Source organism: Protopterus annectens, chromosome 17.part0 (assembly GCF_019279795.1).
Source record: "Protopterus annectens isolate FY-2018-M chromosome 17.part0, PAN1.0, whole genome shotgun sequence".
Taxonomy (NCBI): Eukaryota; Metazoa; Chordata; order Ceratodontiformes; family Protopteridae; genus Protopterus; species Protopterus annectens.
Genome location: NC_056751.1, coordinates 820146498 through 820162719, shown reverse-complemented (window position 1 = coordinate 820162719; position 16222 = coordinate 820146498). Strand labels below are relative to the sequence as shown.

The following is a 16222-nucleotide window of genomic DNA, read 5'->3' as shown; positions in this document are numbered from 1 at the left end:
GGATTGGGAAAGAAAGTTGGCAAATGAATGGTCTGATTAAGAGCCACACTGGACACCATCTTAGGCATGAAGGATGGGTTGGTCCTGAGAGATACCCTGTCCACATGAAAAATTATGAAAAGCTCCACTGCCATAGGAGACTGTAATTCGGAAACCCTTCTAGCTGAAGTGACTGCTAAAAGGAAAGCTGTTTTCCAGGAGAGAAATTTTAAGTCTGCAGTAGCAGCTGGCTCGAAAGGAGGGAGAGTGAGTTTCTCCAATACAAAATTAAGGTCCCAGGCAGGGGTTGGAGCTCTCCTGGGTGGTCTTAAGTTTTTGACCCCTCTGAGATACTGCTTTAGCAGAGGATGAGAGAAGATGGGAGGTTCTGTGTTGTAATGAGCTGAAATGGCTGAGGCATGGATTTTTATGGAAGAAAAGGACAGGCCCTTGTAAAGCATCTCAGTTAAGTATTGCAAGATCTGAGGAATGTTGGGCACTACTGTGCTTATCCCTTGATATTGATTCCAGGCACAAAATCTTTTCCATTTGTCAGCATAAGATTTTCTAGTACTAGGTCTTCACGCCTCCAAAATGACATCCATCACAGGTTTACTGAGGGATGCTAAGGGTGAATTTAGGTGATTAGCCACACTGCAAGATTCAAAGTTTAGAGCTGAGTGTGCAGAGTTTGGTTGTTCTGCTGAGACAGTAAGTAAGGTGTCTGAGGCAGGTGCCACAGTGGAAGGTGTGACACACTGCACAGGAGTGGGTACCAGTGTCAGCGAGGCCAGTCTGGAGCAATCAAAATCATTTTTGGTTTGTCCTGTTTGATTTTTAGTAGAACTTTGGAGAGCAGAGGCAGAAGGGGAAAGGCATAGACTGATAGGTTTTTCCAGCTGAAGGACAGAGCATCCACTTTCCAGGCTTTTTTTGATGAGTTCTTGTGCAAAATTTGTCCAACTGATAGTTCTGGGGTGAGGCAAAAAGATCTATGTTTGGGCTCCCCCATTTGCATGTCAACATGTTGAAAATCTGTGGTTCCAGTTTCCATTCATGTGGGTCCATGAGATTTCTGCTTAGTTCGTCTGCCAGAGTATTCAGCTTTCCTGGCAGGAATTGAGCTTGTAGTTGTATTTGATAGGTCAAGGCCGTGTTCCACAATGCCATGTCTAGTCTGCAAAGGGAGTAGGAGTGTGTACCCCCCTGCTTGTTTATGTACCACATAACTGTGGTGTTGTCCGTCTTTATCAGTAATTGTCCTGGATGAAGGTATTCCTTGAAGGCTGTCAGTGCATTCTGCACAGCTAGCATTTCTTTTTGATTTATGTGAAGGTGCATTTGATTTGGGCTCCATTTTCCCTGAATGCACTTCCCTGCCAGATGAGCACCCCATGCATAGTCTGATGCATCTGTAGTTAGGGTTTGGACAGCAGGGGGTGGTGTGAATGGCAGTCCCTCGTTCTGGTGGCAGGCCTCTGCCCACCATAGGAACTCTAGATGCAGGCAAGGTATGATAGGAATCATTGTTTCCAGGCTGTGACAATGCTGACTCCATAGACTTTTTAAATACCACTGAAGTTTCCTCATATGCAATCTTGCATATGGAATTAGAAGAATGCAGGAGGCCATGAACCCCAAGGCTTGCAGAATTTGCCTTGCATAAAGCAGGATTTTTGTGGCCACCTGTTTGAAGTAAGTCACCAAATGAATTTGCTTCTCTGGCGTAAGGAAAGTCATCTGGGCAGTTGTATTCAAGCTTGCACCCAGGAGTGTAATTTTTTGAGAGGGTACCAGCTGTGATTTCTTTTCGTTTATAGTGTACCCTAGACAAGTTAGAACCCTTTTTACAAATGCCAGATGTTTTAGAAGAATGCCCTTGTTTTCTGCCTGAATTAGACAGTCGTCCAGGTATGGATATATTTGAATATTTCTTTGCCTGCAAAATGCAATTACTGGTGCCAGGCACTTTGTAAAGACCCTGGGCGCAGTAGATAAGCCAAAGGGCAGTGCACAGAACTGGTAATGCAAGTAGTCTGCTTTGAAGAGGAGGTATCTTCTGCAAGATTCCCTTATTGGGATATACAGGTAAGCCTCTTTTAAATCTAGAGTTGCCAACCAGGCATCTTTGCCTAGCATAGGAAGTAACTGGTGAAGAGTCAGCATCTTGAATTTTGGGATGTCCAGAAAGGTGTTTAGAGTAGATAAGTCCAGAATTGGACGCTATGATTTGTCTTTTCTGGGTACCAGGAAAAGTCTTGAATAGAAACCTTGTCCCTTTTCCTGTTCTGGTACTAGTTGAATAGCCCCCATGCTCATGAGGGAAAGTACTTGTTTCTGGGCCTCTGCCCACTGATTTGGGTGCAGGTCTGGCCAGCCGTTTGGAATTGGCAATGTGTGGAAATGAAATCTGTATCCCTGGAATACTATATTTAAAATCCATTTGTCCTGGGTTATAAGTTGTCAGTTTTTTGCATGAAGAGCCAGTTTTCCCCCCAAAGGGGCGGCTAAAAGGTAAGTGCTTGGTAAGTGTAAAGGGAAGTCATTGAGACTGCTTACCATAGGGTGGTGTCTTGTTGTTTCCAGATTTGGAAGAGGAGGCACCCCACTGCTTTGTTCTGAAAGTCCCTTGGGACTGAAACCTGGTGCCTTTGGAATGTCTGGGTTTGACTTGTGTGGCTCTCGAAGGAACTGGAAAGGACCTGTTCTTAGTAGGCCAGTGCCTACTAAATCCTGGAGGTTGCACTTGTAAGAAATCTTTCACAGTTTTCATAGATTTAGCTTTATCTTCCATCTTTTTTAGAACTTCTTCAGTCTTATTACCAAAGAGACGGTCCTGTTGTAAAGGAGCATACAACAATTTTGCTTTAACATGATCAGGCAGAGTTTGCTCTTTGAGCCAAGCATGCCTTCTTAGCACAGACCCATTTACAGCAGCCCTGCAAGAGGCCTCCAAAGAATCAAAAACCACATTGCAAAGTATGTTTTCCAACTTGTTCAGCTGAATGCAATAGATCCTATAAATCTTTATTTTCCACACAGTCAGACATCAACATCATTTTCTGTTTAAGCAGTCCCATGATATGCTGTTGATATTTTAACATGAAATTGACAGTTTAAAGCTCTGATTGCCAAGGTTGCAGAAGTGTAAACCTTCTTACCCCATCTATCCAGCGCCCTGGAATCTCTATCAGAAGGGGTAGGATTTTTAGCAGTAGAAGCTTTAATGCCCTTGAGGCCCTGAGAAATGGTTTCAGGATCTACAACAGGATTTTTGAAAAGGAATTTGTGGGAGTCAGGAACCCTGTAGTATCTGTATGGCTTACAAGGAGCTGGAGGCAGAGAATCAGGAGCCATACTAGATTCTGAAAAAAACATCATCAACAATGTCTAGAACAGGAGGTATAGCTAAAGGCCTATGCTGAGGAAGAAGAAGAAAATCCCTAAGTCTCTTTTTAGATTCAGAAAAATCCTGACTTTCCCAGTGGAAATGTTTCCTTACGGTATGTAAAGTTTCCCCAAAAGAAAAATCCTCAGGGGGAGAAGCAGAAGGAAGGGAATCTTCTGCATCAGAGTCCTCATAAGTAGGTATAGACAATTCCTGCTCATTAGAAGAGTCAGAAGAAATAGAATCCTGTTCAGAATATTCATAGTCAATATCTTGCCTAGGCCTCTTAGAAGGGGGGGGGGGGGGTTGGCTACCCCTGATCAGAGTAATTAAATCTTCAGCCATTTTGATCATTTGTTTTTTAGGCATAGGGGCCTGCACATGTGGCCTAGGCATCATTTTTTTAGACATAGGTCGAGATTTTGGCCTTAGTTTTGAAGATGGCGTCGGTCTAATATACAAATCTGTAGGCCTGAAAAGACCCTCAGAAGTCGGTGCCTGCACAGCGGCTCTGGACCCATCCAAGGTAGAGACATCCGCGGGTTCCATAATTGAAGCATCTCGCGGTATACCGGACTCCAAATGGGTCCCAGTAGAGGCCTGCAAATCAGAAGTAGCACATATCAGGGGCTGCGAAAGTACCTCACTGAGTACCAGCGAACTGGCGACTGGCTTAGGAGAAGCGTTGTTGGCAGTTTTGGATCTCAGTGGTCTGTCTCTGTCTTTTTCTTTGCGTTTTTTAGTTATTCCGGTAGTCGGATTGCTAACCAACGACATTTCTGGATAATTAAAGCATGAGCCAAAATATTTAGAAGCAAAAATGTACCGACGTTTTTTAGTGCACTGATTAAATAAAGCACAGAACGGACAGCAAGGTATGTCGTGGTCAGGGCCTAGGCAAGGAATACAATACAAATGGAAATTCTTATGAGGTATTTGCTTCCCACAAGTAATGCAATTATTAACTTTTACTGACATCGGTAAGGAGCAAGAAAAAGTTTCCCCAACGGGGTACTTAGCTTTCTAGTTGAAGACTTTGGATCTGAAACTCGAAAACAAAAATTTCAGGAGTCGGCCGACCGGCACTTGCAAACTGCTTCTGCTTCGGGCACCGTGTGGCAAGAAAGACTGATGTAATGGCGTCTGCTGCATGTTTTATACCCCTGATGACCTGACATCATGGAAGAAGGGACAGCAACCGATGCAGGACCCAAGACTTTGTTAATCAGGCCGACTGAGGGCTACCTGCCAGCAGATTACTCAAATGTAATGACTGCAACAGTGAAACACGAAGAACACCCAGAGACTGGTCTGGAGCCCTTGAAAAGATTTATATGAGAAAACTTTAATGCTAGTAAAACATTTCCATATATCCAGACAAACTGTCTTCTAAGTGTTTCCTTCTAAATGGATTTTTAAGAGTCGTAACTCAGGGCAAGAATTCATATTGCTGACTAAACGCTGACAAGTAAACACACCACAGAAAGTGAATCATCTACCCATTTGGCAGGAGTACATACAAACTGAATAAACATAAAAAAGCAACCAATGTAAGAACACCACAAACTCTATTTATTAAGTGCTTTTCGTCCAGCACAGTGGCTGGACTTCATCAGATAAAAGAATCAACTTCATAAACACTCTTAAATGTTTTAACAATCCAGTCATGTGACCAATGTCTCAATTAAACCTCTTAACAATATTCAGTTGAAACATCACTTAATAAAAGTTCTACCATAGTTAAAAATACAAAGTTAAAAGCCCTGACTAAAGAACAATATAATACATTCTCCCCCTAAATACAAAACCTTCATCCTTCACTGCTCAGTCGACAGTAAATTTATTTATACCTAGTATATTAAAAATAAAAAAATATAAAGCATGTTAAAATAAAACCATGGTTAATATATAACCATTGTAAATAAATACATGATTTAGGTGTGGGACTAACCCTTAAATTCATCACTTAATTTAGGAGTACATACAGTTCAGACTCATCATGTTCATTATGTGAAATTAACTTATGCAACAAAACAATAAAGAAGCAGTTGCCAACATTTTACAATTTCACAAGGAATAAAACTCCATGCCATACTGCAGGAGCTCTGTCTTCTATCATCTTAAATGAACCAGATCTAAGGTCAGTGCACCTAAGGAAGGGGACATTTTCAACAGTTACTTTCCTGAATTGCATTCATATATTAAAACTGACTAATTTAAAGTATTCACAGTACAGAATAGGTTCATAGGTGTATACTAGGCTAATGGCCCTGGAGCCTATATAAGCCTAGCCCAAGAAGATTCCCTGGCACCATGCCATCCAAAGTTAGTTCCCAGTGCCCCCATCAAGCAAGGCCACTGAAGTGATCCCTGGGTTGAATTTCCTATTGCCCACCCACTCGTCAAAATTTCTCTTAAAGAGGGCCAGTGAAGTGCTCTGCTTGACATGAATGGGAAGTTTGTTCCAGAGTATGAGAAGTCTCTGGGTTAGAAACCTGTCCCTCCAGCATGTTCTGTTTATTGTGGTAATGCGGTTAAGGTCCCTGGAGCATGTGGCATTGAGGTTTTGGGATTTCTTTAGGTGTAGCATATCTAACAGCTCTGGGTCAGACATAGCTTTGTAGGGCAAGCAGAGATCACCTCTAAGTAGGCGATAAGAGACAGAGTATAGCTGAAGTTTTTTGAGTCTGTCCATATAGGGCATGTGTCTAAGGCCTAAGATCCTCTTAGTGGGGTATTTTTGTGGCCTTTCCAGTTATTGTAGGTGTCTAGTGAGGTACATACCAAATGGGGCATTGTATTCTATAATAGGTCTAATGAGGGATGAGTAGAGAGGGAATATGACCTCTTTCTTCCTGGATGAGAAACCTTTTGTAATGAGATGTGCCACATAGAAGGACTTTCTGACTACAGTGGCAATGTGGTTATCAAAGGAGAGGTTGCTGTCAACCTGTGTCCCCGGGTCTCTTATCACACCTTCAGTGTTTAGTGGACTACCGTCTATGTGCTAGTTCATGAGCACTGAATTTTTCCCAAAGAGAATAACAATGCACTTTTTGGCATTGAGCTTAAGGCAATGGTTCTGGCACCAGTCATTGGTGTCAGTGAGGCCTTTTTGTAGAATGTCTACATCAGCTGGAGAATCAGTAATGGCTCCCAGTTTGCAATCATCTGCAAACTTGGTCAGCCAGAGTCCCTTTGTGTTGGCTTGAACTTCAGAGAAGCAGATGCCACACAGGAGAGGACCTAGGACCGATCCATGTGGGACACCACTTGTAACTGGTTGGTAGTCAGACTTGGAGTTTGCTACTTTCACACTGTGGATTCTATCAGTGAGCCAGCTGGCAACCCATCTTATTACACAGGGGTTTATGCCTAGTTTAGTAAGCCTATCTATGATTCTTGAGTGAGGGATGGTGTAGAAGGCTTTGGCAAGATCTAGGTAGGTTGTGTGAACTACCTTGCCCTCATCCACAGCTCTGGTAACAGACTCGAAGAAGTCTATCAGGTTGAGCAGGCATGATCTACCTTTCACAAACCCATACTGCATGGGGTCCAGAGTTTGGAGATTCCCTATATCCTTACTTAAGTAAAGAAAACCAATCTGTAGCTTTGTCTAGTTTAAATTTCTAGATGATCACATCTGAGTCCTGCAGTTTTGACAGGCCACAATAAGACAGATTGATGGCTCCCCGGATAATATGTGGGGATGGAGGTGAACTCTTCTATTTTACATGAAATCCATTCTCACAATATGAAACAGGAATTCAAGCACCCCCCCCCCCCCCCACACACACACACACACACGAGTTGCAGCATTCAAAACATTATCAGATTTGTATAACTATGGTTTTCTTTCAAGGCCCTTCTGTGTCCTACTTCTTTACCTCAGTCTGTACCCATGTCTTCATAATGAAAAGTACTGACAAGTCAGCTGCAATAGAACTGTGGGTGCTGTGCTGCCGCTAAATAATAATTGGAGACACTGACTGTAATTTTTCCTGAACATAAATAAATAAAAATTCTTGGATTTGAACAGAATACTAAAAAACACGGAATTTGGCATTTTAGGCCACAAGATTCATTCACAGTTAACTTTTACTAATATTTACTACTTGTGGAACCAAATGTGTACATTATTATTTTTTACTTAGAACTGGTTTTAATTTGATATATATATATATATATATATATATATATATATATATATATATATATATATTCACTTCAGAAGACTGAAAGCCCAAAATCTTGAATTTCAAAAGACTGAGACCAAAATCTTGAAAGTTCAAAAGACTGAAAACTCAAAATACTGAATCTCAGAATACTGAAAACACACAGGATACCAACACTTACTGTATTCCAGCACAACTACATACAAAAACAAACAAGATAAACTGTTTAGCACTTCTCCAAGTATAAGCACAGGGGAATGCCCACCTGCATCCCCCATCCACACCCCCTGCTACTTAAATATATCAACTCCACGATGGCACTCCACAGAGCAAAATGGCAAACATACTATTATGTGTTTCATGACTGCCTGTTGTAACCTTAGTCATACTCCCTTCTAACTTGTTATACTACAGCATAACTCATGGTACTGTAGTGAAGTCCAGTCTCGGAGTTGATATATTTAAGTAATAGAGGGTGTGGGGGGCGCCCACATGGGGGTGCAGGGGGGGCTTGCCCTCCTCCTTATACTTGGAGAAAAGTAATATGATTTGTCTTCTGTTTGTTTCTGTATCTTGTTTTCAGTATTTGGAGATTCAGTATTCTGACATTCAGTATTTTGAGTTTTCAGTATTTTGAACTTTCAGGATTTTGGTCTTAGTCTTTTGAAATTCAAAATTTTAGGCTTTCACTCTTTTGAAGTGAATATATATATATATATATATATATATATATATATATATATATATATATATATATATATATATTTATAGAGTACCACATTTTTTTTTTGTCTGTCGGCTTTTCCCGGATAATTGGAAATTATTGTAGTGTACCGATCACTGCTATTTCTCAGAATTTCAGCTTGTGTATTGTATTTCAATTTAATAATTATAAAATCTGTGCTTCTGGTAATAAGCAAGAACAAAAATATCTCCAGTGCCACGACTCTTAAATGAGGAGCCTATGGCTGTAACTAGAATATCAAACATTGTGAAGTTTTATATATCTGGGATGTGTATTTACAGTAACTAAGTTCTATTCCCAACCACAATTGTGTAGAGACAAGATAGGTCGATGAAGAAAACGAGGCAGCATAAAATGATTACGGTTATTTGATGTACAAATTATTGCATTGGATGAGGTTGAATGAAGAAGACAGTAATTGCCCCCATTCCAAACTCTAGTTTAACATGTTTTCATTTATATTACTGTTTGCTTGTTTAAATATCTTAATGTGATAATTTCCTTACCAGACCTTCAGCTAAAGCCTGAGCATACCTACTTATTGACAAATAAAACAACTTACTTAATCTGCACACATTTGCCAGAGACAAGCAACAACAGGGTGATGGTGATTGGTGGTAAGCACTCGTTAAAAGCCTATTAAGAATGTAGCAAGCTGCTGTAAACAGCAGAAAATAAGTGCCAAAATTATAACGGCGAATGGCATTAATATTTCAGTCAGAGCTTTATGAAATGCTTTACCTTAATATGGAACCTTGGCAATCATTACTCAGTACTATGTATATAAGCAAAATGCAAATGCTTACTTTCTAAAACTTTTTAACTAGGAGTTAGTGGCTCGCCCCTTTACCACCCCCCCATACACACCACAACACTCTCTAGCTACAGTAGGCAAGGAAGTTGATAGTAAGGGAAGGGAAGCAAAAACAGAACAGAAAATACTATAAACATACATATTATTATTAGCATATTGTGATGTATGTGTATGCCTGCATCTGTTTAAGCAGAATTCATAATAAGAGCATTGAATCTGACACACTTCAGCTACAGAAGTCCGATAAAATACAACTGCATTTTTTTTTTTGGCTTACCTGGAGGCTGAGCCACCAGACTCTGAAAAGAAGAAAATACAGTAAATGTTCTTGTCATTATCATCCTGCTTGACATGGGTGGGCACTGGGTGAACTCTGCAGATTTGCAGAATTGTAAGCACAGCTGAGCTCCAGTCCACTCGCTGCTGCTGCTGCAATATTCCCTCCAATTACATTCCAGATCTTTCTCCAAGCCCAATAGGCAGTCTGCCTCATGAAGCTGATGTTGCACACATGCCCCTGTATGCTGGTGATGCGTGGTGATTTCAGCCATAAATTTAAAGTGCTAGATATAAAAAAATGGGAATTAAAGGGGCCACTCAGGAATTCATGGCACCACTTTATTTTGCCCTCAAAACCGGTAAATACCGAGGAATTCAGTGCGGTTGAGTTACGTATTAAATCCTTCCACCATATTCTGTAATGTTTACTTTTCCACATCCACATAGCCATTGCACACATTTCTAGACTAACCTTAGTTTTAAAGAAAAGATAACTGGCTGGAGCAGGAGGATAGGCCTGAATTTAGCATGGAAATTGAAGCAAATCTGAAAACTAATGCCTATTATTAGTTTGAAGAGGGTGGGTCAGCAAGAATAAATAAGTATAGTGAAGAGGAACATTTACAAGAGGTTGTATACAGATGGAAGAGATACAGACCAAGGGAAATTCAGGGATGAGGAAGGTAAGAAATGGAAGTGGGGATAAATAAACAATGTGGAGATGCATAGACCAGATAGAACAATAGCAATGACAGAGGTGCAAAGGGAAGCTGTGGACTTAAATAAGAAAGGATGGGGAATAATGCACCCAACATTACAGCAATAACTGTATTGAATATGTACCCATGGTTGGTGTGGTTTAATCATGAGGGCAAAGGCCAAGTGATTAAACAAAGGTAACCAAGGGTAAATCTTCAATATACCACACCACGGAGTCAGTTATTGCTGTTATGCAATAACATTATTTAAGACAAAAAACATACTTACTTTTCCTAAATAATGTCTTTGCATAACAGTGCCATGGTGCTCTTCCGCTTTTCCCTTGGTATCCTGGGGCATTGCTTATGTACTGTGCATGCATATGGGACTTGCATTCCCACTCTTTCACAGTGCACCAGTGCTGTGTGAAGGAAGCAACAGAGAAAGGAATATCTCCATTGCTTTTTTTTTTTTTTTTTTTTTTTTTAACTAAAAAAAAGGAAAGAAAAAAAAGGAACCGGGAGGCTTTTAATGTACAGGAAAGATGAGGCATAGAAAATAAAAGGATAACCGGGTATGTTTCTTTAATTTTACATAACATACCTTATTATCTTTTTATTTTTCTCTGTGCCATCTCTCTCATTCGTTTGGGTCTCCATTTTTGTGAGCTTATTTAAAAAAAATGAAATAAAATAACATTTTTATTGCATATATTAATGGAAAAAAGTCTGGGCAACTGGACCTTTTTCCATTGGTATATGCTCAGATTTACACCGGGCATGCTGGTTGGGCTGACCAATGAGCACGCTACTTTTTCAGTACTGTTGGCCCGTCATTGTATAATTATAATAAGTTTTATAAGATGGTAAAATGGGAGAATTGAGCAGAGTTGATTAGGGTGTTTTAACAGCTATGCCAGGGAAGAAAGAATGGCAGATTAGATACCCTTGGCAAAGATAGTGATACTGCTCAAGGTAGTGACAAAATGAGAGACCCAGCAAATCATTGACTAGTTTCATTGCCAAATACTGTGGAAGGTCTCCCTACAAACTTGAATGAAAAGATGTATTTTTATGAAAACCAACTTTTTTTCTAACTCCAAAGTTCTACAACCTTAAGGCTGGGTGTATGAGGATACCTCATATGAAGGAGTGTATAAGGAATAATCCCCATTTAATAGCACTTGATTTAAAGGCTGGGTGTGTGAGGAAACCCCATATGAAGGAGTGTATAAGGAATAATGCCCATATGATAGCACTTGATTTAAAGGCCAGGTATGTGAGGATACCCCACATGAAGGAGTGTGTGGGGAATAATCCCCATACAATAGCACTTGATTTAAAGGCTGGGTATGTGAGGATACCCCATATGAAGGAGTGTTTGGGTAATAATCCCAATAATCCTCATACAATAGCACTTGTTTAATATGCATCTTGAAGTTTTTGACAGTTCGTTTGCAGTCAGCTTCAGTGAGCTCAGTCCTTTGTATGTATTAAGTGGTGATTAATCAGAATAGCCCACAAAGAATCATTATGATTTCATTAATCAGAGCTGCTGCCAAAGAATGGGGATAATTTGGAATGGAAAGAATTGGAGACGAGGAAAAGGAGCAAATGAGAGAACAGGGGACATATTTAGGGTAGAGAATAATAGAAATGAAGACTACACTGACTGCACCATGCTGCATAATATGACAACTTAATGGTAAGATCTCTGTCTCCCATATCTAGGGACTGGGGTTCAGTCATCCCATTTACTCACTGATGGAGTAGAGTCTGTTATCTTTTCCCTGTGTCTATTTGGGTTTTATCAAGCTTCTACATTTATCTACCTTGACAAAACATGGTGGCTGATTGGGTGCACTAAAATGTTCATGTATATTTCATATTTGCTATTGCCACTGTGGCTCCAGTCATGGCTGAAAAGGGTTCAAGAAGGTTCAGGGTACTAACCCAGTTAATAAATGCAGAATTGAAAAGCAGAAAAAGAGGCAGATGGGTGTGAGATAAGGAATAAAAATGCAAAGGAAAAAGATATATGGGGTTAAGAAGAAAGTAAGGGGTCAACTGTACTAGAAGTAGTGAATATAGTAACAGAGATAAAACAACTGGAATTGGGATCTTTAGAAAATTGTAGGGGCAAATTACATAGGAAAAATGGGAATTGTGGGAACAATACATACATGGGAGGAATGAGGTATAAAAGAAGTCAGAATTTGAATGCGCTATGTGATGTTTGACTGACAATGTTTGGGTAGATTATAAGTGATGTATAATGTTTGCAACTAAAATTATGTCAATATGGTTTGTGATGTATAGTGCTTGACACTAAGCTTATGTCAATACAGTTTGTTTTCATTTACATCAATTTATGATTGCCTATGTCATACGTGATAATTTAATAAAGATGTTTCTTGTTTAAAAAAAAAAAGAAGGAAGTAATGGTTAGAAGTAGAGAAAAATGAGAAAGGAGCTAGAATCATATGGGAGGAGGAGTGAAGAGGAAAAAGGAGAGATCAAGTTAACTAGAATAATGGTGTTAATGGAGAAAAAAACAGTTTCAGTATAGGAAGTTAAGAATACGATATAATAGTGAAGCAAAAAAGGCAGAATTGGAGTAGACTAGAGGTGAAACTACCCCCAGTAATGAAGCAGCTAGGCTTAAAGAAAGTGGGTGCCTGGAATGGCATATGAGAAAGTAATGGAAGACAGGGTAAAGAAGCCAATTAGAGATGTTTGAGGAAAGTAGGGAAGACGTGGCAGTGTAGGTAGGAACAGAAGTAGTAGGAGGACAAATTAAGAGAAATGAAGACTTAAAGAAGATGAGTAATCTGTACAGCCAAAAGATGAAGATTATGCATAGGCAGTTTCATCTACCACTGGAAAAGAAAGAAAAAAAAAACAAAAAACAGGGAAACACTAATTGCTGGAGTTTTGAAGAGCTATCATGCTTTGGGAGAGTGAGTGGACTAACAAATGTTTAGAAGACTGAAAAAGGAATGAGGAAACAATAGAAAATAAATATAATCACTAAAAAGTATATCACCTTCCATATGTATTAGTGTTTTATCAGTTCCCTTAAATAACGCACAGACTCATTAAACAAGATTCAACTTGCAATGTTAAGCACATTAAGAAGAAATGTATGCACCATCCAACAGAGTTCACGTGGAGAAGAAAGGGCATAAATGAACTAATATGTTCCATTATTTGGGAAAACTATTCTGAATGCCATTTTGCATTGTAAAGTGTATGGTCTATATCATCTCATAATTTATTCTGTTTTTCTCTGTCTTCCCCCCTTTCTCTATAGCATGCGTTTACCAAGGCAAGTCAAAATTTCAAAATGATAAATATTTGTTAAAGACTTGAGTTATCTCTGTGATTCTATAGCTTTTTTGTTACTGCACTGTCTTAAAAGATGAAGTGAACAGCTTTACCACAGGGTATCATAAAACTACTATTCATAGGTTCATAGGTTCATAGGTTCATACTAGGCTTTCTGCCCTAGGGCATTTATAAGCCTAGCCAGAGTGTGTGTGGCTTTCACCACCCCTTAGGATGAGAATACTATACCCATTAGTTTGCTGTGCCTCTGTCCAGCAGTGATACAGAGATGATCCCCGGGGTAAACCTATGATCTCCCATCCACTCGTCAAGATTTCTCTTGAACAGAGTCAGTGAGGGGCTCTGCCTCACATGGACTGGGATTCTGTTCCATAGTGTAGGGAGTCTCTGGGTGATGAATCTGTCCCTCCAGCACGTCCTATTTATATCTGTGTTGAGGTTTAAGTCTCTTGCTCTCGTGGCTCTGATGGATTTGGATTTTTTGAGGTGGAGCATGTCCATTAATTCCGGGTTGGACATGGCCTTGTATGTCAGGCACAGATCACCTCTGAGCAGGCGGTATGTGACTGAATAGAGCTGGAGTTTCTTCAGTCGGGCATCGTATGACATATGTTTGAGCCCTTTATCCTTTTGGTGAGGAACTTTTGGGGTCTTTCCAACTGCTGCAGGTGTCGGGTAAGGTACATTCCGAATGGGCGTTGTACTCAATCATTGGTCTGATAAGTGAAGAGTACAGGGGTACAATGACCTCTCCTGATCTGGATGTGAATCCCTTCATGATCAGGTGGGCAATGTAGAAGGTCTTCCTAACCACTTTGGCAATGTGAGTGTCAAAAGAGAGGTTACTGTCAACTTGGGTCCCCAGGTCCCTGATAACTTCTTCCGTGTTTAATGGATTACCACCTATGTGGTAATTAGGGGTTACCTTGTTTTTCCCAAAGGGTATGACTATACATTTTTTGGCATTTAGCTTAAGGCCATGGCTCTGGCACCAGTTATCCATTTCTATGAGACCTTTCTGGAGGATGTCTGTGTCTGATGGAGTGTCAATTATGGTGCCCAGTTTGCAGTCATCTGCAAATTTTGTCAGCCACAAACTCTTTAACAAACACATTAACTCTGCAAACACCAAAGTTAGTGCACCAATGGGCCCTAACAACTCTTTATCCCCACATTTATTACTACATAACCTGTCTCCTCTGCTATAAAGTGATGCAGCCATTCTTTCCCTCTCAGTACTCTTTACCACCCTATGTTGATGCTGTCCTGCCTTTTCATTTTTGAATACAAACCGGTGTAATTCTTAAACAACCTAGCTTGATATCAGTGTTTGCCACAAATGCCTTTCAGCGCATTTCATAAAAACATACATTTTGACAGTGCGTTAGTCCTGCCTGACCATTACATCCTTTCTATTTCTTTACTACCCTGTACATTATTTCCCTTTCTTTTATATACAGAAAAATATCTTCCTACAATCCCTCATTCCATTTATTATTTCCACATCCTTATAATCGGTAAACTTCAGTTAGTCCTTCACTCAGTCTATTGACCTCATTCCTTACTTTGTACATTTAAATCCCCCCTCTTGGGTTCTCATTGAAATTTTGAAGAACGTAATTGTAATTCTCAGAACAGCCTACATTTAAGTGCAAACGGGGAATATATGCAAATTGCAAGATCCTTGCGTGTTGGATAAGTACAGTGATAAAAGAGTTAATGCAGACAATAACCATGAGATATAGAACTGAATGGTGTGAAACTCCCCTACAAAATGTTTAATATACCAGTTTTTAAATTCACTGTTAGTTTAGTTAAAGTTAAGTATAATTTTCAAAATGTCAGGACTTGCATTAATGTGGAACCATGACATTCTGTATCTCCTCTGAGTCTTAACTATATCTTCTGTTTGCTGGATTATTCTTTTAATCTCCATTTATGAAAGAACACCATGTTGGCTTTCTTTAACCTTCATTAATACATAATTCTCCTCGCAATGGAATTCTTGAACCTTTCCCACAATTTATCCACACACAGTTAAACACAAATGTAGTGCAATAATCTGATTTTTTTTACCTTAGTGTAATGGAACTGCATTGGGTCATCTGTAGAAAGAGATACCACCAGTCCTTTGTACAGGAATTCCTTTAAGGGATTTTTTGAATACTGCAGGAACAAGCTGTTGTTGCTGAGAGGTGACATGGCAATTGGTATTTGTGCAAGATAATATAAGTACTGAAGAACAGGACTCTGAAAAGAAAAAAATACATTATAATGGTACATGTATTTATGTAATGGTATCTACAAAATACACAAACATGGTGACATACTTCACTTTGACGTAACATTGCCCTGAAGTTCAGTTGTATTTCAAAATCTCTTAGGTCTAGTTTTCCATATAGGAAAACATCAACCTGTTCACTCTTGCCTTTTCTCCAAGTGTGGAACTTAATGGAATGAACATTTATATTTTGTGTAATAAATAAAGACTATGCCTGTACATTTTCACCACAACACATCAATCCATGTAACATTTTGTTTATTACAGACAAAATAAAACTAAATTAAAATTTATGCATTTAGTCTTTGCTTTCCAGGCTGCTAAGGCTCTTGATGTAGGTCCCTGCTACGGTTGGACAGATTAACCCAAATGAAAGTATCACACTATGGATGTTTTGTTACACTGAAGCAAAGTACTTGTTTTTATATAATATTACTCCTATATTGTATTGCTTATGTTTGGGTGTCTATCGGTGCTATACAAGCAGTACAATATACTTGGATACAGTCTCCATT

The 16222-nt window shown here is 39.5% G+C and overlaps 1 protein-coding gene across 4 annotated transcripts in view; it reads right to left on the bottom strand.

The window, feature by feature from the left end:
• The window catches only part of AMPD3 (adenosine monophosphate deaminase 3), a 740405-nt gene that overhangs the window by 45547 nt on the left and 678636 nt on the right, over positions 1-16222 (bottom strand). For all 4 annotated transcript variants that reach the window (XM_044059408.1, XM_044059407.1, XM_044059406.1 and 1 more), the window contains one exon: positions 15503-15676. In XM_044059408.1, the coding sequence (XP_043915343.1) occupies positions 15503-15676 (174 nt within the window). The remainder of the gene's footprint in view (positions 1-15502; positions 15677-16222) is intronic.